Raw genomic sequence first — 25,113 nt, forward strand, 5'->3', positions numbered from 1 at the left:
TAATCGACAAAGTTTTTATCCCGGTCGTCCCTCACCGTTTTCCACACAGATTTGCAGCCGACGTCCGCGCCAGCTCTCCCTTCCCGCCGGCGGGATCCAAACCGCCGCTGGAAGGGTCCGGCTTTCGCGGGCGGTCTTTTCCACGGCATCAATTTACAGATTTAAAACAACAAGAGTATAATTTACCACGTGACAATCTTGTTAAGACTTCTGTTCCCTGCACAAATTCTTTTCAATTCAAACTTAGTGTAACTAGTTTGTGTTTATATGTATGTAAATAAAAAAATATTTATTATTATTATTATTATTAATTATTATTGTTATTATATATATTTACAATCATCACAGGTTTAATAATCTGATAATTATTTCAATTGTGATCAATTTACAGTTATATAAAGGGAAGAAATATATATATGTATATTATTCAAAAATATATTAGTTACCATAAAAATTGTTGAAAAAATTTTTGGTAAGGAAATATTTATTTGTATCTGTGTTTAGATTATGTACCTTTAAAAACAAACAAATAATTATTTATTTATGTAAATAGATGTTTGTGACAAATTTTAATTGTCTGTAATAATTCTTACCGCTTCAAAATACATTTTTTTTTCTTTTTAAAAAGGAATTTATATTTAGAAAGAAAAATTATATATTGTTAAAAACTCATGTATATATAGTGAGATTTAATTAAAACAGCTTTAATATAATTTTTCTTTTTGTTGCGACAGATGGCACCACCCGTTCGATTAAATCGCGCCGTTACGGAACGAAATATTTTTAAAACTTGCCAACAATCGAACAATACGCAATTAGGTGCTAAAAATTTGTGTAATTAAATAATAATTTATTTAAAAAATCGGGTATTCGTTTATTCGTGACGCAATTATCTTTAGTACTTTAAAAAGTTAATTGGTTTTACGTTAAAAGAAATTTTAGTTAAAAAAAAAAAAATTCAGTGCCGTGACCAGGATTCGAACCTGGGTTATTGCGGCCACAACGCAATGTCCTAACCACTAGACGATCACGGCTACCGAGACACGTTTCAAAACTCCCCTAACAAGCTTTATATACTAAGCACGTGACTCTTTTTTTCACCCGCCGCTTACGATTGGTTGGATTCAAAAATTTTTAAATTTAAAATTACGTTAACAATAGAAACTCATCGATATCGACACTAACATTTGCAGAAATTACAATACAAATAACACTTGTAGTTTCTACACGCCGCCGACAGATGGTGTTGCGAGACGTAAAATCGAATCGTTTTACGTTATCGCTTTTTAAGTGTACGCAATTAAAGTGTTATTGAAGTGTCTCGGGATGCATTAAAGGTGCAAACGTGTCCTTTTTAAATCGAAGATTTATGCAGAAAATGTCGCCAGTTAACATTAAAGCCGAGACGACATGAAAGCATTTGCATTTGTTGTTGTTTTTTTTTTTTTCTTTCTTCCTTTTTCTTGTTGGATTACAGCGCTATCGCCGCATAGATCAAAATCGTAAAAAGTATTTAAAGTTATGACATCAACGAAGCGGCGGGAAAGGAATCAAAGGATTTAGGAACAAAAACAGACCGCTGTCCACTTGTCATGCCGGTCATACTGACGCCTAAGGGAACAGCTTGTATATTTTGTAAGCTTGTTATTTAGTTTTTGCAAAGCTTGTTACGAATCACAAATGACACCAAGTAATGTGTTTGCCAATGCCTTGCACACTTGGCATGAGTATATTTATTTCGGCATTCATATTTCTAAACTTTATCCATCTTAAAACGATTAAAAATGGAGGAAAAAAATCATCGTGGAATCTTGGGTCACTCAGAAAAAACAATAACAAAAAAAGGAGGAGATTTTTAAAGTATTTTTTTTATTATTATTTATTTTATTTTTTCACTTCCATCGCTTATCTAGAAAGGACAGGGCCTAATTTCTAGCTAAAAACTATAAAACATCCATTGATAAAAGATTCTGGAAAGTAGTCAAACATCTATAAGGAAATCTGTAGCCAGAACGATGCTTAAAAGTAATTTTAGAACAAGAAGAAATGGGAAACTTAAGCACATATTCTTGAATCAGTGGCGTACTTGTGGGGGGTGATGTGGGTGTTGGATCCCCCAGCGGCTTTATGGTACGCTTTAATTTTTATTCATTCCGATTGTAAGCCCACTGCTGTACTTTTTACATCATTCTCTCAGATTACTCCAGAGCAAAATCTTAGTTACTACGCTGTCTTGAAAGAATAATACTTTTCAAAACCTGTATGATACGTTTTAGCTTGGAGAAATTCCTAAATTATTCACGAATGCATTCCAATTTCAGTTTTGTAAGTCTAGAGAACGATAGGAAATTAAAAAAAGCACGGTGAAAACAATCTTATATCGTAGCGTGTGACTTGATTTCTCATACAAAGATTAGATAAGATTTCACAACGTAAGGAAAAAATACTTCCTTGAGATGATTGATTTATCACCATCCTAACGAAACTTTCTCTCTCTATTAAGAAATGAAAAGTAATTCGAACAATCGGAACATCAGTCAATTTGATAAATCCTCTGCATGAAGTTTACAGAATGAATCCGAAAGGCCATCACCCCCGAGTATTATCGCCATTAAAATTTTTTGATGAATCCCTCCATTGTCTAATTCCAGATAGTTTAGACGTTTCAATTATAATCTTTGATGTGTTTTAAAAATGTTATCAAAGTCTAAATTCGTTTTATTAATAAAAATATAAATAATATTATTAACTTATCTGTAGCTTCATTTTCATAATTACTATTTATTAAAAGAAATAATAATAATAATAAACGACCAATCACTGAAACATGCGAAAAATTTAAAAATATCTTTAACCAATCAAAGCTCGAGATTTAAATTTTAAATTTCTTTTCCTTTTCTTAATTGGTTAATCGATTTTAATTTTAAAAATTTAATTTTTATTTTGAATTTTAGCATTTATTTTATTATTTTTTTTAATTCAAGATTTAAATAAAATTTGGATTAAAATTTTTAAAATTTAAAAGATTTTAACAGCGTTATGAATGAATTTAATTTTCTGGTAATGTCGTACGCTTTTATTTATGTCGTGTCTAGGGTAAATTTTTAAAGTAATTTGATTTGCCCATTCGTATATTTAAATTTGATGATTTGATTGGATTAAGCGTGGTTCAAATCGACGAAAGAATCGATTGACGTTAAGCGTAATTGGTGGAAACTACAACAGGAAGTACAAGAAACACGGGGCAATGGCCGCAACTAGAGGCAATATCTCGCATGAGAACGTCATAATTCAAAATTTGTAGCAAATTACCTGTCCTGTATCCCTTTTGTCATGTCTGCTATACTCATTAAAGTCTCTCTCCTGTTTGGAGCTAACTCTTTATCTAGAAGACGGTGCCCCGAAAGACAAATGTACATTTGGGACTTTTGAAGACGAGCATTGGCATCCTTTTTCGAAGCAAATGCATTATGCCCGAGGCGTTGTCGTGTCTCTAAAACAAACAGACCAGTGGGAAACCTCTAACAGACAGACAGAGCGATCTATCAACTCCTCCCCGTTTCTAACAACCCTTGCTCAGTTCTGACGGATGTTGTCAGGATAATGAGGCAAACCGTACCCGTTTGGGTGGATTACTTTCTTTATTCCTGGCTCACTCTCTACAACAAAGAGAATTTAAACAAATCATTGGCGCCATTTTCTTCATTTACATCTATAGCAAACTTGTTTAAATGATTATTATCTTCCACGGATTAAGGCTATGGAAGTTCAAATCAATTTTTCGCAAGTATGATGCGAATAATTAAGACTTTCCTCTTAAGATTTATTATAGTTGTTCGGCTGTGCTGAGATTTTTATCGTATAATCTCCCTCCCGCTCGTTATATGTTAATTATGTATGGACCCACGATAACCCTACTATGAAATTTAATTATGTGATACCGTAGAAAGGGTAGAATTATTATAGTAATTTTGAAAAATAAATATTTGCGAGTTTAAAAAAAATACTTTAACTAAAAAGAAAATTTTTTCATATTAATTTTTTAAATTTAAAAGTATTAAAAATTATTCAATTACCATTTATAAAATTTATATTATTAAATCATAAATTCTTGGAATAAAAAGAGAATTATAAATAATTATAATAAATATGTATGAAATTCTTTATGAATTTTTTAATTATTTAAATTATATTATACGATATTCATCACGGCTTATTAAAACACGGTAACGGAAGTAACAACCCTGTATTATTCTTAGTTATATATATAAATTACAAAAACACCCAAGGGAAATTTTTAGCTTAAAACTTATTCAGAATATTTCAGTTTTATGTAAATAAAAATATGATTTAAACTCGATATTATTTCATTCACAAGCTGGAAAAACTATAATTTGGCTGTTGATGCCGCTGATGGCACGCCTGTGAATGAAAGCGAACTCGACACTTTTTTCTTGCAACACGGCACGTTTCACAGTTGTCTTTTTGTTTTCCGGCAATGGCATCGGAACTACAGAGGATTTGGGACATTTGTCACATATGTATAGCGCAAGGCATTTACACGGCCGGATTGCACCAACGAGAGTAACGTTGTTATTTTTGTCGGCAATTGTATCCAGTTCTATTTAAATTTCGTTCGATGACGTAAACACTCTGGAAAAATATTCGAAGATTCTGTCTCTCGTGTTTTATTGTCGATGTCACCGGCCATCTGCCACTAATGACCGTTTTGCAGTACGTTTTGCGTCACCATCCTCTTCAAGCCGTTCCCCCTGAGGTGTCGAGGATCGGAATGTAGACGATGTCTATAAGCTGATTGGCGAAAAGTAGTAGTATGCGCGACACATCTACACAATGAGAAAGACATATACGAGCATTCGCACAATTGATAAATTATTATTTGTTTACTTATCTCGAGTGTGACACGGCAGTTAATTGCGGTAGCCCAACGAGTAGGCGCTAATTAACTCCCCCCTTTTTAACCAATTTAAGAAACATTGAAGTTAATACTCCGAGTAAATTCGGCCATAACTGCTCTATAACCGAATTCCGCATAGTCATAAAGCTGGATTAGCTAAAGGGAAAAATCAACAGGGGGCCTCCGAGTCACGTGAACTTTTGTGGTACGCGAGAGTTAGTTTTTCTTATCTCTTCTGTCTGTCCCGAGACTGTCTAATACCACCAATTAACCCCCAAAGGGGCCAGAGGGACTGTACTACACATCTGTCTTACCTCTCAACTAAATCGCTGCTCCTATTGCTTTTAAGTTTCAGATCTAATCTTCAGATTACTAAAGTAACGAAAGGTCCAATAATAATGTAAAATATAACGGCAACAATAGTTAATAACAATGATAACCCGCAGCGGTGGCCATTTTTAAAAGAGGAAACACTAGTTAATTTTCGAAAAAAAAAAGAAAGAAAATTATCATTCAGATCACTCCCTCGTTTGGCATTTATATCGACTATCGAGCTTACAGTCCGGATAAATTTTATATACAATATTAATTAACCAGTATACACTGGTCTGGTAACAACTCCTTTGCTGTATTGTACAGTACAGTTAATTGCTTCTTCTACTCTGGTGTCTTAAGAATATCGTTACGAGGAAGAAGACGAGTGAAAGTTTAATTGTAAAAAGTAGCGGTAAATTTTCGATAACGGTACACGAAGATCTGCTTTGAATTTATTTAGTTTGTTATAATCGTCAGTCGGGCGCCTGTATGCAGCACCCAGATGTTGACTAAGTGTAGAAAGAACGTCCAATTACCGATATTAATTCGCCTTATCGGCGACTACGTCACTTTGTGCTTGGGGTTTTGTATATCCTCGCAGCTGCACGTGGACGGCGTCTGTCTGTCGTCTGACTGCCTGGGACACCTGCTGCTATTCCATCTGAACGATGTCGATGGCCCAAACTGAGAAGTTCGTACCGATTATTATTACTATTATTCATTATATCCAAGCTTTCAATGCTTTATAGCCACGACTTTCGACTCTAAAATAATCACACTCGCAGCACTTAGGATATAAATCCCCCCGTCCAATTGATATTTGTTACACACCTCACTCGGTTACATGTTCTTTCTGATGGTTGTAATGGGAAATTTAACTTTTTATTATATATAACTTAGTAGTATGTTTATAGTTAAAAGCAGGAGTGAATAATCGTATTTATAAAAATAAAAATTAAAAATTATAGATATAGGCTATTTAAATTTATTTTAAAAAAATTCTTCAATTGTTTAATTCGTTTCATTTTCTAAAAACGCTTAAGTATTAGAAAATTATAAGATGTCATTCCCGATTGGACAGTTTTAAAATTTAAAAAAACGGTAAATGAAATCGCCCAATTACCGTATTCGATACAATATCAATAATAGATTTTGCCTTTAACGAAATTATAGCTTCATCCCGATTGGCTAAATTTGAATAATCTTTTTTGTTTGTTTGTTTGTTTATTTTTAATGAATAAAAAAAGAAATGAGAACAAATTAAATCTTTTATTAAATAGAAATGACTTTTTATACTCTTAACAATCGATTATAGCGTAAGAGATTTGTCAGATTGTCGGAAATGTGCCAAAAAAGTAAATATCGGTAAAGGCCATTTCTCTTTCCGCTGACAGAAGTACTTAAATAATTGATTCCGTCCGATGGAGGTACGGAGAGGTGGCAGGCAATAAAACACAGCAGGTAATCTGGCAAAACTAACAGAGTCGAAAATCTCCAACGAGTATTCAGCCATTAAAAAAAAAAGTAGGATGAAAATACACACGCGATTTTCCTTTCGACCTTGCAACCCCCATCCCCTTCTACCGTCTGCTGCCTGTTCCCACGGTAGGGGGCGCCTCCGGCATGATCCCAAGCGAAACTGGTTCCGTGACATTTAAGGGTTAAATTTTATGCATTAAAATTTATTTTAAACCCTATTTCGGACGTTAAACTTTCTTAAAATTTATTAATATAATAAATTAAAATGCGCGCGCAGTAAGGAAAAATTATTATTATTTTTTTTTTATTTTTTTTCTTACTGTCTTACGTTACTGGTAGTAGTTTTTAGAGGTAATTCCCCCGATTAGATTTTTTATGCGTTTCGGGTCATACGTTATAGGATATTAGCAATGTAGAAAATTGTTAAATTAAATAATTAATTAATATCGTGGAGAGAAAACTTTCCTTGATTTCTTGCGATAAATAAAAAGAATTTTTCCTAAGAGTATTATTAGCGATGTAGCGAGTCATCCGTCGCAGTGTAGAATGTTAACGAAGATGACAAGTTTAAAACTTGAAGCGGGGGGGAAAAAACAATAAAAACAAATTAGTGGGTTTCGGAGGTACTATTTTTGGCATCTAGCACAATGGTAACTTTCATTAACAACTAGCAAAATTACTTAAAAACAATTTAATTATGCCGATATCTCGTTCAAGTACCTTTAAAAGGAAGTTCCGTTCGCGGCCTCCGTGGCGCAATCGGCTAGCGCGTTCGGCTGTTAACCGAAAGGTTGGTGGTTCGAGCCCACCCGGGGGCGAGGTTTTTTTTTCTACAATTTTTTTTTTTCTTAAAATTCCCGTTTAAACCGTAGAAAATGTCTAGCGTCGTCGGTAATTACTCAATCATTAATTTATCCGAAACGGAGGTTTTTTTATTTTAATCTCGTCTCTCCTCCTCTGTTAAAAAATTCCAACTAGCAAATAAATTACGTCCGAGTTCCAAATTTGGAAGATTGATTATTTAACTATATAAATAATTTATTGATGTAATAAATATTTGTACGTTTAATTTAAATTTTAAATATCGCCATTTTACTACTTAACTCTATATTGGGAAAAAAAACAGATTGGATATATTTAGTGGTAAAGCAGGGGTAAAAATAGGGGGCGAAGTTAAAAAACTAGTAGTATCTAGTAGGAATATGTATAAAAATGGAAGCACGATAATTTCTGGGAGGGTACTTTGCGGTGAATGAAGACAAATCGTGATATGTATCTATCTCGCTGGTATCTTTTAGATTTTTAGTATCACAGTAATGACCAGGATCTATCCGATAAATCTGATAGTAATTAGAACGTAATAATCTGTCATTGGAGATGGATAACATCTTATCAATATTCCAACATGGCGGCATAACAGCTCTTCATAACTCTTATCGCCGGGATTATGCGGGTACCCCCCACTATTTTTTTAAGTATCGTTCCTGTAGTAAATGTTTTAACATCTGCATCAAATGATACATAAGCCATTCTCCATGTTGTTTTTATCAATTAAACGCCCAGGAATTTTGTATATTTGTAAACACGCGTACCGCTTATAGAACAGAGGAGAAGGAGGGGGAAAAAAAGAAAAATTTTACATCTCGAGGGGGTACAATATTAAAATTGTGATAGAATGCATTCCAAAATGGCGTTCGGCCAAATATGAGGTGCCCCCCTGAGGGAGACGTACGAAAGGAATATGGCGCCAGGAAGTAGTGTCGCCACTGTGACATCTAAAAGGAAAAATCTCTATATCCTTCCAAGATATCTAGCAGGATAGAAGTATGGATTTAGAGGATAATTAGGATAAGAGGAAAACAAAGTTAATTGGAGCAAAACTTTTATCGTAAAACTTATACCACGATCCTTACCCCCCGAAATAAATCCTCACCCGAGTTAAACTAATTATAAACTTATTAATTGCATTTAAATTTAACTGATTATTATCTATTAGAGTATTAATGTCTATAAAACACGTCATCGGATCCCTTAATAAAGCCTTCACGTGTAAATATCGCAGGCAGGGCTTTACATCAAACAATGGAATCTTAGTTATTCTGTAAGGGTTCTTCTATAGTCGATATTTTATAAAATGCAACTCGTTAATTTTAAGTAAGGTACAGTACAATACATAATACTCTACTAATTTTAAGCATCGTTATTTGAGTTGCTGATAGTATTTTACGTCTTGCAGCCTTAAAACTGATTTAAAATGCAGGAAACCCATTTTATTGAGTTGCGAGACATTTAAATGTGATAGGAGTGTTTATGACTCATATACAATTGTGAAGTGTATAAATCAGGCTTTACAAATATGGCAAAAAACCTTGAAAATGTCGGAAAGTAAGCCGCAGATAAAAGCGGAAAAGCTACTACAAACTTTTATTAATACCCCAGTGGCAGGACCAATCTTAGATAATTGTTAATCTTATTGAAGTGGTACGTTTTTATCTATATTCGAAGTTCAACCCCGGGATGATATACGCCTCCTCCACCCTTATTGCCATTAAGGAGTACGATAAGTTTGAAAATAACATCAGAGAGAGAATAAAAAGATATTAAATTCGTATTAAACTAGAGAGAAAAAATAATTTCGAGTGGCATTTTTTTCTTTGAGAAAAAGGGGCGATAAGAAGCTTATCATCCCCTTTATGAAATCGAGTGCCATTCTACACGTCGGTTCGGTTTCGTGTCGTCGTACGTTTTGCTAGTTAAATGGCTTCTTAATTTATATATATATAAAATAAAATAAAGTACGGTATAATTTCGAAGTTAACCCACGAGGAAGAAGAATTTGGACTAACAGCGAGTAGGCGTGCCATAATAAAAATAAGAAAATGTTAATAAAACATGAGCTGAATTAAAATTGTACGCCTCATTAGTAAAATCTAAGAAAAGAGAGTCAGAGTGGCTCCAAAATCGAAGGGTCAAAACAACTAACAAAAGTCAAAAACAAATAGATATTTGAACCCTGAGAGTCATTGGGCTTAACGATAAGACTGCCGCGTGCCCGGTCCCCACCCCTACTTTTTCCTTCCTTCCCAGGGCAGTTATCTGGCATCCCGGTCCCAACATCGGGCGACAGCACGACGCCCCACAGTGTCTTCGTTTCAAGTAATCAGCATTACTGCCCTAGGCTCCACCTTCGTTATTTGATTAGACAAACCAGTCCTGAGGCCGCTTTGGCCAACAGGGGGAGCGGCGGAGAGTAGAGAGAGAGAGAGAGAGAGAGAAGTGCACGAGCTGAAACACACACAAGTTAAGTTCAGTCAGACGGAGCTCCGCTTCGAGGTCGCACGTAGAAAAGTGGCAGAGGCGAGTTTAGGCATAGCGATGGTACTGTTTGGGGTGAGGTGAGACGATGAAGAACGAAAGCATTTAGTGAAAGTTCTAGCCTGTCCCCACACACACAACATACACGCGGAGATGTGTCCCCAACTGACGAAGTATTTCAAGATTTTCGGCCTGTTTATGTGTTGCTGGATGGCAGTCGAAGGTGAGTGGTACTTTTTACATTTTTTTTCTTCTTTCGTTTTTCAATTCGTACTTTGCTTGAAGGTTGATTATACTAAAGACTTATCTCTCGTGCCAATCGACCTTTGTTCTCGAATTCAATTCGATTAACAATTGTATACTTGTTCGAACGTCCTTCGTTTTTGTTATTTGTATATACATTGCGTGACGTAATTTGGTGATAAAGTTCGAAAAATGACCCGTAAATAGTTGTAGCACGTTATACGTCTCGAAGTAGTGTGGCTCCATTCCTCGTCTCACCCGAAAATTTACACGTCATTCCCGTTAATCATTCTGTTAAGAAAGTTTTTACACGTGACACCGCGTTGACAATTTCCGACGGGGTTAGCGCGACAAAGCACGTTTAAGTTCCAAGAAACGTTTAAACGAATTAATCGTCATAGTTGAAATTTAAGATTGGAACGGCAAGGGTTTGCGTGACATGTCGTCCTTGTTTTTAGTAGCCTGGAGGTTTTTCACTCAAGTCCGACCGCCTAATGGTTCTTTCTCAGCTGCCATTCTTTGTTCTGTCCGCTTTTCGACCAGTTTTTTCTTACAGGGGGTAAAGAGGTCCGTGTGAAATTTTTTATGTACGCCATTCGTAATTACCATTATGTCGTGCCGAGCGGGTTGAGAAAGTCCTCGAAGAATAAAGACATTGACAATCTATTTTGTAGCTCCAACATAGTTTAAAAAAAGAAATAATAATGAAAATTAGCTACATAATACATATCCTTCGAATAACAGTCAATGGCGTCTCGATTGCGCAACTGTTTTCCTAGAAATTCTTCAACTGTTCCTAAATATAACGCGACTGTTAAAAATTTTGACATTATGTACAATGTACAGTATACAAGCGCATTAAAAAAAACACCATGTATATAGAAATTTAGATCAGTTTAAGTTTTTTTCGAGCTTTTCAGGAAGTCGTACGGAGCAAATGTAACGCCCTTTATTGTATTCGGCACGTGCTGATGTATATACCTCCCCTGTACAATAGATGGTTGTACCAGACTCGAAGCACTCCCGCTGAGCTTGCACAAGGATTAAGCTTAGATCACTGTCCCCCTTTTCAAGTGGTAAGTTATTTACCTCAGGGTTAAGTTGCCGGTGACGTAACAATAGCCTCTTGTGTACTCTAAGCCCTAGGGGTTCTTTTATCCCTTTTACCAGGCCGGGATAGCTGAATAATGCGGTCAGTTTTGCACAGTGTGATGCTTTAAAAAAAACCAAAAGGTAAACTAGAAAGAGAAATGTAGTTTTATAATATTTTAGTCGGTGTTCTAACATTTTAATTTTGTTCTGCCTAATATTATTGGCGACACTAGAGGTGCCACATGGACTAGACTAGCTAGCTGACGTCAGAAACGCGATCAATGTCTTTGGTTCCCCTAAATCCCCTCCTCCCCTTCTAGAACCACAATCTCTCATGCTGAATGCCAAAAATGTTTTATGAATAGATTTTTGAATTTTTCCCCCCTTTATATGTGTATGTATGTATATATAGAAGATATTATTTTTTACTGAAGAAATGCGAGTTGTGATTTATGAATGCCCTCTCTGTTCTCAGCGAATTGCGCGGGTTTTTTTCCGGTATAATATTTTTAATTGCTTTTAACATAAGCCGCTTTAAGTGTACAACTTAAAGAATATGGCCACTGTCATAAAATTATGGAACGGGCACTCTACAGCTTGGCATTCTACAGTTGCGTGTAACTTTGTTCCTTTCTTCTACGAGTTCAATCGAAATAAAAATAGTTTCGTGGATGCCCTTCAACAATTTCTACGTAACCGCTGATTGCCCACCTGTTAACACATAGCGACAGGTCAATCACACTCTAGAGCATTCGATTGTGTTGCAAGCAATAAGTCTACCGAAACAACACCCGCTTCGTCTGAATTATTTGTGTCACTATTTAAACGGCAAAGAAAAAATGGACATAAACATGTTTATGAATCGAATAATCTTGAAATAAATGGTTTTATTTAGTCTTCAGACTTATGAAACACGAGATAAGTCGAGATAGCATCGTCCGGAATTGCCGAATATATCTTGGAAAAAAATATGATAAAAAAAAATAAGAGGCAATTATCCTTTTATGATCCTCCTATATAACTACGAACGACCTCTGGACCCACAGTTTGGTAATTTGACCGACGTCAGCTTCAGCTTGAGGTAATGAGGCAATGCGTGAGGTCTTGGACGTCCTTTCGACATTTTGTTTGTTTGCCATCACCGACCTTAACCAGATGGCCTATAAGCAGCACTCTTTAACAAACCAATTCGCTTGAATTTTCGAAAGTAAATAATCTAATTGACAGTAATCTGGCGCCCGTAACTAATTTAGTTCGCATTTTTGTAGTGAAAAGCGAGGTAATCCACTTGAAATATTTGATTTTAGTGCTTTCTAATAGGCGTAAAGCGTGAATCCGTTGCCAGGAATTTCAACTTTGTGTGTTTATGAGAATATAATCGCTGAAGACGGAGCGATTTTTTAATTTTCTATTTTTAAACTCTAATCGGGTTCCTCTAGGACAATCAACCTTCGCGATACAATCAAGAGTTTCGATCGTGCCCTGCCAAAGGTTCTTAGTGACAATTCGAAGCGTGTTCCTAAATTTCCGTTCAAATCTATGTTATTGCTATTCCCGCTCCGTTTTCTGGCAGCTGATTTGCGAATTTCATTCGATATCCGCGGATACGGGCCCCTAATTACAGATCCTACCGTCGCGAGCTGTTGCCATTAGTATCCCACTCGCGTATACCAGTCATATCACGGCCAGCTTTGCCAAGAATTTTTCCTTTTTTCACCCCGCCGGGTATATGCTAACAGAAACGAAGGGGGATCCCATCTAGTTTCCCACCGCCCGCTGGGGGCGCTGACGGAGACAAATGGTGACGTGCTGCCGGTTGAGAATCTTACCCGCCTACCCTATCCTGGCTTACCTGTCTGTACGTTGACTCCGCGATGTTGTGACAGCTCGCATTTTTCTCCTATTCATTTATGATACTTGTTACTCTCTAAATGTTACATCCCTACAAGAAGCGTAATTTTTTATACAAAAGGAAAAAAAAAGAGAGAGAAGAAAGCCATCTTCAACGTGCCCATTGTTAATTTTTAAACGTAACTAATGTATTTATATACGATCTTTTGTTGTCGATCTTAATCCTCGAATGCCATTCTAACCTGTAGGTTTTGTTGGTACGCTTCCAGAATTGTGCAGAGTAACGACTCCAAACATCGCTGTAAATTGTGGCAGAGGAAAGGGTACCAACGTCTCGAGCGATTCTTTGATACTTCGAAACTTTATAAATATCTTGATTAAGTGCCGTTAGTGGCACGGAATGCCCCGTACAATACGTCTAATGGACACGACTCCGTTTCAATCCGCCGTACCTACACAAAACCGAAAGAAATCAAAACATAATCCGATCTGCCTTCAGGATTTGTTCAGATGACTTTCCATCCTTCAACAGTTTAGTGATCTGTTAGTGACCCTCCTCCATCTGTAGCCGACTTACTGTCGTCATTCTAATGGACGCCAAAGTCGTTCGACCATACAAAAATACAGTACATTGGACTGTCTCCAGGACTTATGTATCCCAAAAGTCTGAGAACTAAATCCTTTCCGCGTAGGAAAAAAAAAGTAAAATAAAATAAAGAAACATTTCGATGTGGATCGTTTAGTAACGACATACAAAACTTCGCCAAGTGTATCATTTAAAAATGGTTAATGAAAATCTTTCTTCTGCATTGTCAAAATTCCATCAACGCTATTTACGAGCCCCGTCTATTGTTTATTTGTTTGTTAAGTGTATAAAAATAATGAAATTTGGCATTTAGATCATATAAAGTAGCGCATTCACGCGTGCAATATAAAATAAAAAAAAGATTTGTGGGGGCTTAGAATAGTTCTGGTTCTACTTTTCTAGATTACTTTCTTTTTTTATTTTTTTGAGGCATTCCTTCGAGAAATTCCTACACTTTTTACAGCAATCTATCAAAGATCTTTAGCATTTTTTTCTGTATATTTTTTTCGGTTGTTAGTAGTGTATAAGGAAGCCATATCGCAGGTAATAAACGGAAGCCAAACTGTTTGATTCCATCGCTAGTTTCTGACTCCAGACCAGCATTAACTCTAGCATCTCAGAGGCCAGCGACTTCAGCTTTTATAATACAACCGCTCGCCAGATGTAGCCCGGAGCTATGTTGTCGGCAAATGCCACCTATAATTCACGCCGCCAAACATGTTATCTCGTCTATGACTCGTGGAATCACGTAAGTTTGCGTGACACGCTCGCCAACAGTGCCCCTCCAGTTCGACTCGTTTTTTTCCCCTCCTCCTCCTCCTCCTCCTCCTCTCGTGCCCCCGTCTCGAATACTTCTCTACGTCATTTCCTGTCTTTCCGAAGACCTCAAAATGCCATTTAAATGTTATTCTTATAATTTAGTAAGCAAATTGCGTACGACAGAACCGTAACCGAAATGTGATAAATGAGAGTGAAGGATAATCATTTTCTCCAGCTGTCATTTACCTGGCTATTTGTCGCCTGTTTGCCTGTCGTTTAAGGCTTGACCCGTACCGACATTTGGCATTATATTATGTCAGAATGGCATAGAATATCGCCTACCACCTGTACAGGAATTCATCACAGCTGACAAACTAACAGAGCTTAACAATGCCACTTCGGTAAACTTATTTTTTGATTTACCGCGTGTACGTTTCATAATTCTATAGATTAACCCCACACGTAATGTATTCATTAAACCCCCCTCCTCCTTTACATGCAAATATGTCATTTAATAATATTTTTATTCCACATTTTTTGGTAGATTCGCTCAGATAGCCCGCGGGGTGGATCGATCCATTAATTCTTTTCTATTATAAATGTGCCAGTTAAAATATTTTTTTTGCACTCGATTTGCATATATTTATATTTTTGACCAGTTATTTCCCTCCACTAGATGAAACTCGTTTCGTTTTTTTCCTGTTATAAATATTCAAAGTATAATATTATATTTTTATCCCTCATAATTACAACTTTCTGGTCATTTTTCAGAGCCTCGTTACTTCAAGTTGATTACCTAAATTTTTGCATGAAATATTTTGATCGGTTAAATTAATTCCTTTTATTCTAAACTCGATTAGAAATTTAAATTCTATTCTAACCAATTACGAGCCTTTGTCGGTTGTAACTAATTTAAATCTTTCTTTTAATAACCAATCACAAAAATTCATCAGTTTGAAACTGATTCGTTCAATTACAAATACGTCATCTACTCGATTACAAATTCAAATTCGTTTCGACCAATTAAATTAACGAAGATCCGTCGGTTATAACGTAACCGATTTACTTAAACGAGCGAGTTTATAACGGAATTAAATGTAAATTTATAATTAAAAAATGAATAAAAATAGAAGAAAAATTCCGTTACGCAGACGTACAAATAAAAATGGAACACAATTACTGTAGAAAGCGTTTAAGAAATGGCACATTACATTACATATTCTCGTCTCTTGTTAAGTAACGATTACAGTGTATCTCGAGAGAGTGTTAAGTAACGACGACGGCGTAACCTAGAGACTATTAAGCTTAAAAATAATTAAACGTCGAATAAATTTAACTAAATGCTATCAAACCAGTTCGTCTTTCGATCTTTAAAACCAATATTATCAAATCGTAAAATTTCTAATTGTTCGGCCATCTTTTCTTCTTCTCGTGTTGACATTCTTCGCGTGCCCCTCCCAAATTTTCTCTTCCCCCTCTCGCAACCTCGAATTTGGACCGCGCCCGTCGGGTCACTAACCAATTAAGGGTCGTTATCTCGGACAACTGGTTAAGAGCGGTGCCGTTTCCTTCTTTTTCGCTAAAATACGATCCCTTTAGGATAAGACGAAATCTGGATTTTACGAAAAGTCGGTTATCGACTTTAAAAATCGCCGATTGTTTAAATGGGGGAAAGGGAAGGATCGTGTTTCTTTGCCTTATTTGGTTGTTTAGTAAAGATGTTTATCGGGAGAGTGGACGAGTTGCACCAGTTCGTTTTCACTCGCCGCCGCCGCCACCCCTCCTGCGGCTATGTAAAAATTACATCAAATTACGCGAGTTCGACGCCATGTTTCTTATCCCGACCTGTCGTAAGAGCCTTTACTGGCAGTTTTAAGTATTTTCCGTGCCGCCTGTGCCGTATACAATGCACAGTGTTTCTAATCTATGCGCGCAATAATGAGTTACATTGATATTGTATCAAGCGGGATGTAGAATAGAATAATGCTTCCTATGTTAAAAGATCAAATTTCACCACATCTGAGTACTGGAGATAAGCATCTCGAATCGACTCTAGGCCTCTTATCTCTTCCGGGACGGCTTCTGTCCATTTTACCCTCCTCCTCTCTTCTGGTATGATTGAGACTTAATATGAACTGGGGCTTTGAAGGATGCCAACGACGATGGAATGACTCAGAGCTACGTCATTGTTCTCGTGTAATTTTGCAGCAAGAAAAAAAAAAGAATGGTAGCGGGTCTTATTCCTGTTTATCTAATTCAATTCTTCGGATGTGTTTCGTTTATTTTATTTTAGTTTCTTCTGAATGGCCATTGTCAGCACCCTAAAATATAATTAAGAGACCTTTCGGATGGTGTAAATACAATTAATGGCGTTTTATAAGTGGTTTCAATGATGATATTTTATGAAATTTAACACTTGAAGCTTCGGAGAAGACGATAAGTGCTCTTGTTGACAAGGGCTTCTACGGCGCCTAATGTTTAGTAGCGAACCTGTTCCAATACTTTAAACACTTCCAAGTTACGACTTCCTTCGAGAAGTAACTCTCTTGTTACAATCTTCACGAAATTATCTGTTAGTTGATCGTAAAAAAAAGTCACTGCAACGACACGCGAGGACGTCACGCATTCGATGACGTTCCACGTATACAACTTCCGACTTTATCTCTATAAAGGGTGGCTCAGAGTGGGGTATAAATTAGAAAATTTCACGCTATCGATTAAAAAAAATGATAGATTTGCGTTTGTTCTTCGAGACGTGCAAACACACTTACCAATAATGACATTAAAATGACCCACTAACCTCTAGATCGAGATAATGACTTTAACGGACATACAGACAATAGGTATTCTCCCGAAATAAAAAAAAAAGTCTCCCGTAATAGCCATAATTAATGTCGAAGTCAAGGTGAAGAAAAAAAAACCAGGTGAGTCGGGAACCCCGAGCTAAGTTGTTAGCAAGCCACTCGCCGGTAATTTTACCTTGGGGTAGAGAAATTGTACGTAATGGGAAATAAATAACAGCGTCTCTCTACTTCTTCCCTCCCCCCCGTAAAATTACAGCAGTTCCTGGTTCTCCTTCGAACAGGGACACCCTTTCATTAGCAATGCCGGCGACCCGACCCTCAATTCCAAACTTAAGTGATGTGTAAAGTTTTAGGGATATATTCACGAAATCGTATCTAAAAATGTGTATTTTTATACAGGAAAGAGGAGGGTTTCTTCGCTCACCGAAAAAGTTTACGTATCTTCACGATCTTTCGAACGTGCTCGAGTACCAACTTCGGAAAGACGTCACAAACTCTATTCTTTGCTCGAGTACTTGGAATTGTTGTTGTGTCCCGGTCTAGAGTTTTTGTCTCCCTGTACCGGCGACATTTCCACCAATTTGCGAAATTGAAAAGAAATCGTTCGGCAACCATGCGAAATAATTACCATCTTTTCCCCCTATGCTTTCGGGAGGGCAGGTGCCCCATTTTGGGATGGGCTTGCGGGCCTTCCGAGACGAACAAGGGAGAATTTAATAACAGTAATAAAGGTAGCTACGTCCTGGTCGAAGTCATCGAAGAATTTGGGCGTGATTAGACGGCATTTTCGATCCGGAAATGGCTAATATAATTCTTGGAATTTCAAAAATAAAAAAATTAGCCCATTCCTGTGAAAGTTACATTTGTCTGAAGATTTCACCATTATAATTAACTCAATTAGTGTTTTTTCTTTTTGAATATTTATCAATAAAGTGTCTTCATTAGTGTATAAATTCTCGACATTATTGGGGAGTTTGCGATAATGAAAACACGCGTAACGACAATACCTTAGTAAACAGGGCAACACGCAAATGACATTAACAAAAACAAAGCCTGTATTATAAGAATTGATTCGGATCTCTATACACGTGTTTATTAACAATTGTTTGATCTTATACTGTATAGTAAAGCATCTAAGAGGTACTCGACATCTTTCCTAAATTCCGACTACCCTACTAATTTCCCAAATGGCAAATTACCTTACGCGTACATAAATAAAAAAAAGGAGGGAATATTTGTAATTCAAGACGTTTGTGTAATTTGAAACTCCTATATAAACAACCAGGACACGATCTTTTTATCAATTATTAAGGAATCTTGCTATCGGTATGTACGGTATGAGCATTTCCTTAAAGAGGGCACGCGATATTTTAATGCAACACCCGACTAAATACTAGAATTGGATACGAAATTTCCCTTTAATCAGATTGCTAAGTATCGGGATAGGGAGAGAGGGAAGGGGGAAAATCGAACATTTTCCCGCATGCCACCATAGTGTAAATAATCAACTAAGGGTCTAGATATATTAACCCTTGATCTTTTGACTCGTTTTGATCCCTAAACCCACGCTAACCGCCTGCACATAGTTAAGAAGAGTAGACGGCGTTGATGAGATGAAGTAACGTGATCCATGTGAATGTTCAGACTTTGGCCTCATTTCTGATATGATAAAGGACTTTCCCCTTACACTTTCTTAGCACTCTCTCAGATACTAAACCCAACATTCGTAAATAACTGTGAAGTGGGACGAGTTAATGGGGGGTGGCAAACGATACAAAAATTCTTCTGAAAAAAAAAATGTATAGCCAGATATCGACTAGAAATGCAGAATTTATTATTTATTTATTTATTTAATAACATTCCCAAGCCGCCCGCCTGTCTGACGATGATATTTCCTTTCAGACAGGGACACTGCCCACAATCGTCTTAGAAATCCATTTTTGTATTGCCTATTTTCGATTCCTCATTAATCACGTAATTCTCGTATATTCCCCATTATGTATTTACGATTATGTAGTGTTTACAGTATAAAAATATTATTTTTTAATAGCATTTTTCTACCCCCCGTTTTTTTTTTACTATCGAAAATTGTTTTCGCATTTCTGAAATTTATTGCCGTCGTTACGAGGAGGGGAATACATATTTAAAATGTTCATTCACGTGATCGTATCGGTCACGTGTCTAGTCTGACTGACTGTCGCCAAAGCTTCCTGGGAGACTCACCGTCTACCCTTAGCAGACGATGCAGTTCCTATTCTGTCCTTGAAATAGTGGCGAAACAATGTTATTAAATGCAGAAAACAGCTTATGAGCATTCTAAATTTATCCGAAATGATTTGTTTTTTAATTACGCAACCCCCTAGTTATCACTGATAATCATCCAGACGCCGGTAGATGTATACTGTACGTGAATATCAATCATACAGCAATGTCAAAACGGGCGTACAAGCCCGTTGTCGACTAGACTTTACTGTACTAAATTTCCTCTCACCCTTTTTTTTTTTACAGGTGATATCCGATGTTACTGCAACCTTCCGCTGTGTGTAGTCACCGGTTACATGTGTAAATCAACACTGAATGCATGCTACACCGAGCATTTTAGCTACAGTAGTGACCTTTCCCGTTCGCGTCACGGTTGTTTAGATCAGTTACGTCACGAGAAACGAACCCAATGTGCCAAAAGGGGAGTAGATGCAGCTGCAGCGACGACCTCCAATCCGTCCATTTTATGCTGTACCGAAGATATGTGTAATTATGTCAGCAGCATGGACATTAATATTCAAGTGCACACCAGATCCAACTCTAGTAGGGTTGCAGGTGAGTGGAATACATTTTCGCGTACGTAATCGTAGTATCGTTGATTGACCCCCTTTCGCTCCTAACTAAAATAATCACTTCTCGCCAGGTATATACGACTACAACAACATTGCCAAAACACGCAGAGAGATAGCCCTTCAACAGGACGTCTGGTTTCGTGCAGCCGTCATAGCCGTTCCTATAGCTGGAAGCTTCATCCTCATACTTCTAGTGTTGGTAGCTGTACGCATGCTCCGTCGGGATAGCAAGAGACATCGCCAGTTCCTAGAACTGAGGAGGCAGAGAAGGATGCTTTTATTAAATGACCAGAGAAGGAACAAGGCCGTAGGAATGTATCTAACAGCACCCACATGGGATAAAGATTACGTATACGAGAAACCATTAAACTCTTCCTTTCTCCTATGGACAAAATGGACGCCCAATAAACAAGCGGATTTCGTCTAGATACGGGGGAAAAAACACTACTTTTCATTTCCAAAAAACCGAATTTCCGTTTCGTACATCCGGCAGGTGCTTCCTGCCACGCTACCTTTTTTTTTTCCGACTCGATCTCTACGGGGTGGGAAGATAATAATAGTAAAAAAAAGGAAGTGCATACAACTGATCGATCAAGTGGGCCAGTTTTACAATATTGTAAGAAGACAAAGAAAACGGAAATGATGATAAACTAGTCATGCTCTTCGAGTCCGAATTTCCAGAAGAGTTACGTGAAAAGTATTCCTGAGTGGTAGAATTCTGCAAGATTTTTTTTATTATGGTCACTTTTCTTTAATGTAACATGACGAAGGTGTGCGCCTTTCTGCGCGCGCTTGGGTGCTCGTGTGTGTGTGTAGTATGATGAGGTATGAGAACTGGGTTAACGATATACATTATTATTTTTTTTCCGTACTTACGGATTTGTAATGATAAGAGAAAGAAAGGTCAGCGTTCTTTAATACCTCTTGTTTAACGTGAGGTGCTAAATTTACATTGTAAATAAATATTGTATCTACAATATTTAGATTGCTATAAGCAGTTACTGTCATATATTGTTCATTTGTTTATAAACCATTGGAAAAATATCCTTGTACGATATTTTACTAACGATTATATATATATAAAAAGACTTCTATTTATTGAATTTTGAATATTTGAATTTTGTTGTGTGATTTCTTTTGGAATTTTTCACACACCCAACTCTTCTGTAAACGTTTAAATCACTCGACTACTTTCAGTTACTGTATATTTGTACTAATGCCAGGTATTGTAGTTTTAATTTGTTCAATCTTTGTATTTTGTTTAGCTTTCTACACCCCTACATCCTAAATTTACTTGTTGTACGTACCCAAAAAAGGTAGATTGGAGCATTAATTAATGAAGGTGCGAAAATCACACCCCTTATCTCTACTTTCATCTATTTTTTTTTTATAATTTAATATCTTAACTCCCGCAGATCCTATGTATAGATGCACAGTGGGGAATGAATACTCTTTCTCCCTGCCAAGCGTAGTAATAATAGTAACGAATATAAATTCTCACTTGAAAAGTATAAAAATCTGGTTAACGCGAAGATTTACAATTTACAAACAAGAAAAAAGGTTAAAGAATGTGGCATCCATCTACCAGACGACTGGGCATAAACCTCATAAGACTTGCATCGCTCCGGGGTTCAAACCTTACATCGAGTAAGGTCATATAAACGGAGGAGAAGATATGTAAAAATAAACACGATTCTTACTACTATAGTAATAAAGGTATTTCAGTACTCAGAATTCGTTAAAAAAGGGACCGGAAAAATACCCCTATACGTCGTCATTATTTTTTTTAAAAAAAAGCGGTTATACTGTTATTTTTAGACCTACTAATGAGTTCGGTTCCCGTCTAGTATGATTTATTTTTATACCGGAAGATGGCGCTACTTATTACCATTTCCTGTTAGGGACTTGATGGAAAGTAGTACGTTGCCGCTTTTCAATTTTGACCAGTTGAAATGGCGCGTGTTCGCTCCTTTACCGATTAAATTTCCTGTATTATAAACTGGTATTGGTTACATTTTTGTTAGGTTAGGTTACGCCGTTAACATTACGATTCGGCATGAATTATGGGGTTACTTTCATTATCTATTGTTATGTAGAGTACTGTAGAGTTAATTTCGCTAGTATTACAGTTAAGCAACACTTGTAAATTTAAAAAAAAAATCAAAATTAACACGTACAAAAGCGGTGTTGCATAATACAACATAAGCATTAATATTTTATAATACGAAAAGTTAAGAAAATTTCAATTCGAACAATAATAATGTAACAAAAAGTATTGTTTTTCTAGTGTTTAAAGTATTGTATAATGTATACATTACGCTTGAGTATACTTACATAATACTAAATTATTGTACATTATTAGTGGATTTTACAATAGAAGAACAATATAATCTAGCTTGTACAATGTTTAAAAAGTATCAATAGTATCATTAGTTTTATGTGCATTATTGAAATTAGTTTATACTATCTTACAGTAAATTGTATTGTGTTACTAACAAGGAATATACCAGGAGTCGAGTTTACACAAATTGCAGCTTAGGGCCTTACATTTTACGTTATAAACCCTGTTATACGTTATAATTTAGAGCCACAACAAGTCGAAGTCCAGCAATGAATAATATATTATAAAGGAGAATGGATGAGCGTAAACAGTAGATGACTCGAACGAAACACACAATCACTTCATTTAATATTAACAAAAATTTGGAGACATAATTTATTATTATTATTATTTTTTATCTAAGGATTATTTACATAATGCTATTATTACATTGAATATAAACACAATAATAAACGGATATTTATTAATATTATTATTATTATTATCATCTTTTTATACAGACGTGTCATAAATATCGAAATCGCGTACATAAACACACACACACACACACACACCACACACACGTATACACAAAAAGTATAATAAAAATATATCAGAACAAACAGCACAAGTGGGAGTGTTCTCATAAATTAACCATTGCACGCTTGTCCGAGTTTCTTGAATATAAAAAAAAAACAAAATTTTAAAGTAAAACACCTACAGCACCATACTTTTTTCTACTTTCTGGACAAAAAAAAGGGTGCAGATAATTATAAATATTTTATATAATTTTCTTCTAGAGTCCGTGTGGCACTCCGAAAGCGCAACGAGGTATGAAGTAATTAGGAACATTAACATACCACATTTTGTGCGCAAGTGTGGATGAACGTTTTTAAATTATAGGAATGGTCATCTACTGTGGTTCTTCCACGAATAACATCTCTGGAATGGAAAATATTTCAAAATCTGAGTTGCAGATCTTTGGTACAATTCTGATATTCCAGAACAACGATGACACTTTCACTTGTTTTGACTGAAATTAATGTGTTTGTATCTTTTGCTGGAGTTGTAATTATCACGTATTGACAGCCATTTTGTTATCGTAAATACCATTAGATCTGGGAAGAGGTAGAGGTAACTCGGAGTCTTCTCTTGTAACTTGATGGTGACCTTTTAAGTATGAATTTCTCTGGACGACCGTGCAGTCGGGATGAAAAGGACGACCCTTGCGGCAAAATAAGTAAATAACTATAATGACCGCCAATAGACTTATAGCAGATACCATTATAATGGCGATGTACATTGGATTAAAAAATGCAACAGAACTAGTTTCGGTCGGGTCTGAAGTTATAGGATTGTTAGCGTTCTTTTCGTTGGTTTTCGTGTTATTTTTTGTAATCAAAGGTACCGATTCGGTTTTGTTTGCTGTAATAAAAAAAAGAGTGAAGTTTACATGAAAATTATATATTTTCTCGCATTGACAGTCGTTTCGAATGTATTAAAAGTGATAATAATTACCTTCTTGAATCTTCTCCGTAGGTTTCAACACCGGAGTCGTGGGTACCGCATCCTGATTGCACATATTGGTACTGCAACATACGAGTACGGGCCAATTAGCATTCATAACCGCTGGTCTTCTATTTTCGCATAATAGTGGGGTCCTACTACTGATACAACCTCTCAAAATCGGGTTCGTGCCGTCGTGCCGATCGAGGTATTGCGTATAACACATGCTAGTTGTGTTGCATCGGTCTGTCCTTTGCTCCTGACAATCATCAGTACTGCACGCACAAGTTATAAGTTTACCTGGGGCAAAAAAAAAAGAAATATCGAGATTAAAATTTTGTAACCGAAAGGACCGGGGGAGGAGGAAATATTATTATGCTATTTACTATGTCAAAGTTTCCGAACATGTTAGATACTAATCATAAAAAGATAATTTATTAGTAGTTATTTTTATCAGTGAAGTTAAGATCTTCTTTATGCGGCATCCCGTTAAAATTTGTAAAATTTTTGCCCCAGGACCCAGTAACAGGTAGCCATCTGTCCAGAGATGGTGACATAAATATATCTTCCATCTGCATTTCTTCTAGTTGAAGGAATATAGGCAGGCAACATCCATCACTGTTCTTATCTACCATGATGGCACGTGAGGAAGGGGGGGTAGTAAAAGTTACGCTAAAATAAAGGTTAAGCTTGAATGATTTTTTTACGCTTTAATGTTGAAATTAATACCGAAAAGGTGATTAATATATTAGCAACAATGTTACGGAGTCATTTACGAGAATCAGATTACGGAAACGCCTGGAAACTGATAGATAATCGCGGTACAATTACAAAATTACACTTAAGGATTCTGCACGTGTAGCGAGAGTGCTACGAGTTTGCCATACCAAAAAAGAAAAGAAAAAAATATATATATGTAGCAAATCAGGATCTACCCAAAAATTCCCCTCCCCCAACGGTTTCGACTTAAACGTTTAATTGTTTATGGCAATAAAATGAGAGTGCCAACAGTGGGTTATAAGTTAGGAAAGGGAACAGCAGGACCCCATTAAAGCCAATTTATTCATTAAGAATAATGGCGGGGCATAACA

At 36.3% G+C, this 25,113-nt stretch overlaps 2 protein-coding genes and 2 non-coding genes across 4 annotated transcripts; 2 read left to right on the forward strand and 2 right to left on the reverse strand.

Annotated features, from left to right (window-relative positions):
- Nucleotides 1-962: 962 nt before the first annotated feature.
- On the reverse strand, nt 963-1,034 carry Trnah-gug. The gene has a single exon. It is a non-coding gene; the product is annotated as a tRNA-His (tRNA).
- A 6,422-nt stretch (nt 1,035-7,456) lies between these two features.
- Nucleotides 7,457-7,530, forward strand: Trnan-guu. Its single transcript has one exon. It is a non-coding gene; the product is annotated as a tRNA-Asn (tRNA).
- Nucleotides 7,531-9,975: 2,445 nt separating this feature from the next.
- Nucleotides 9,976-21,294, forward strand: LOC111613352 (BMP and activin membrane-bound inhibitor homolog). Its single transcript, XM_023354701.1, has 3 exons — nt 9,976-10,250; nt 19,871-20,179; nt 20,268-21,294. The coding sequence occupies exons 1-3, from the start codon at nt 10,181-10,183 to the stop codon at nt 20,621-20,623; spliced, it is 735 nt and encodes a 244-aa protein (XP_023210469.1). The 5' UTR covers nt 9,976-10,180; the 3' UTR covers nt 20,624-21,294.
- A 1,257-nt stretch (nt 21,295-22,551) lies between these two features.
- On the reverse strand, nt 22,552-24,352 carry LOC111613353. The gene is made up of 2 exons (XM_023354702.1): nt 24,035-24,352; nt 22,552-23,941 (listed from the first exon to the last, which is right to left on the reverse strand). Exons 1-2 carry the CDS (start codon nt 24,246-24,248, stop codon nt 23,592-23,594), a joined length of 564 nt encoding a protein of 187 aa, XP_023210470.1. The 5' UTR covers nt 24,249-24,352; the 3' UTR covers nt 22,552-23,591.
- Nucleotides 24,353-25,113: the final 761 nt, after the last annotated feature.

Source organism: Centruroides sculpturatus, unplaced genomic scaffold (assembly GCF_000671375.1).
Source record: "Centruroides sculpturatus isolate CEXI.00-Female unplaced genomic scaffold, Cexi_2.0 scaffold1924, whole genome shotgun sequence".
Taxonomy (NCBI): domain Eukaryota; kingdom Metazoa; phylum Arthropoda; class Arachnida; order Scorpiones; family Buthidae; genus Centruroides; species Centruroides sculpturatus.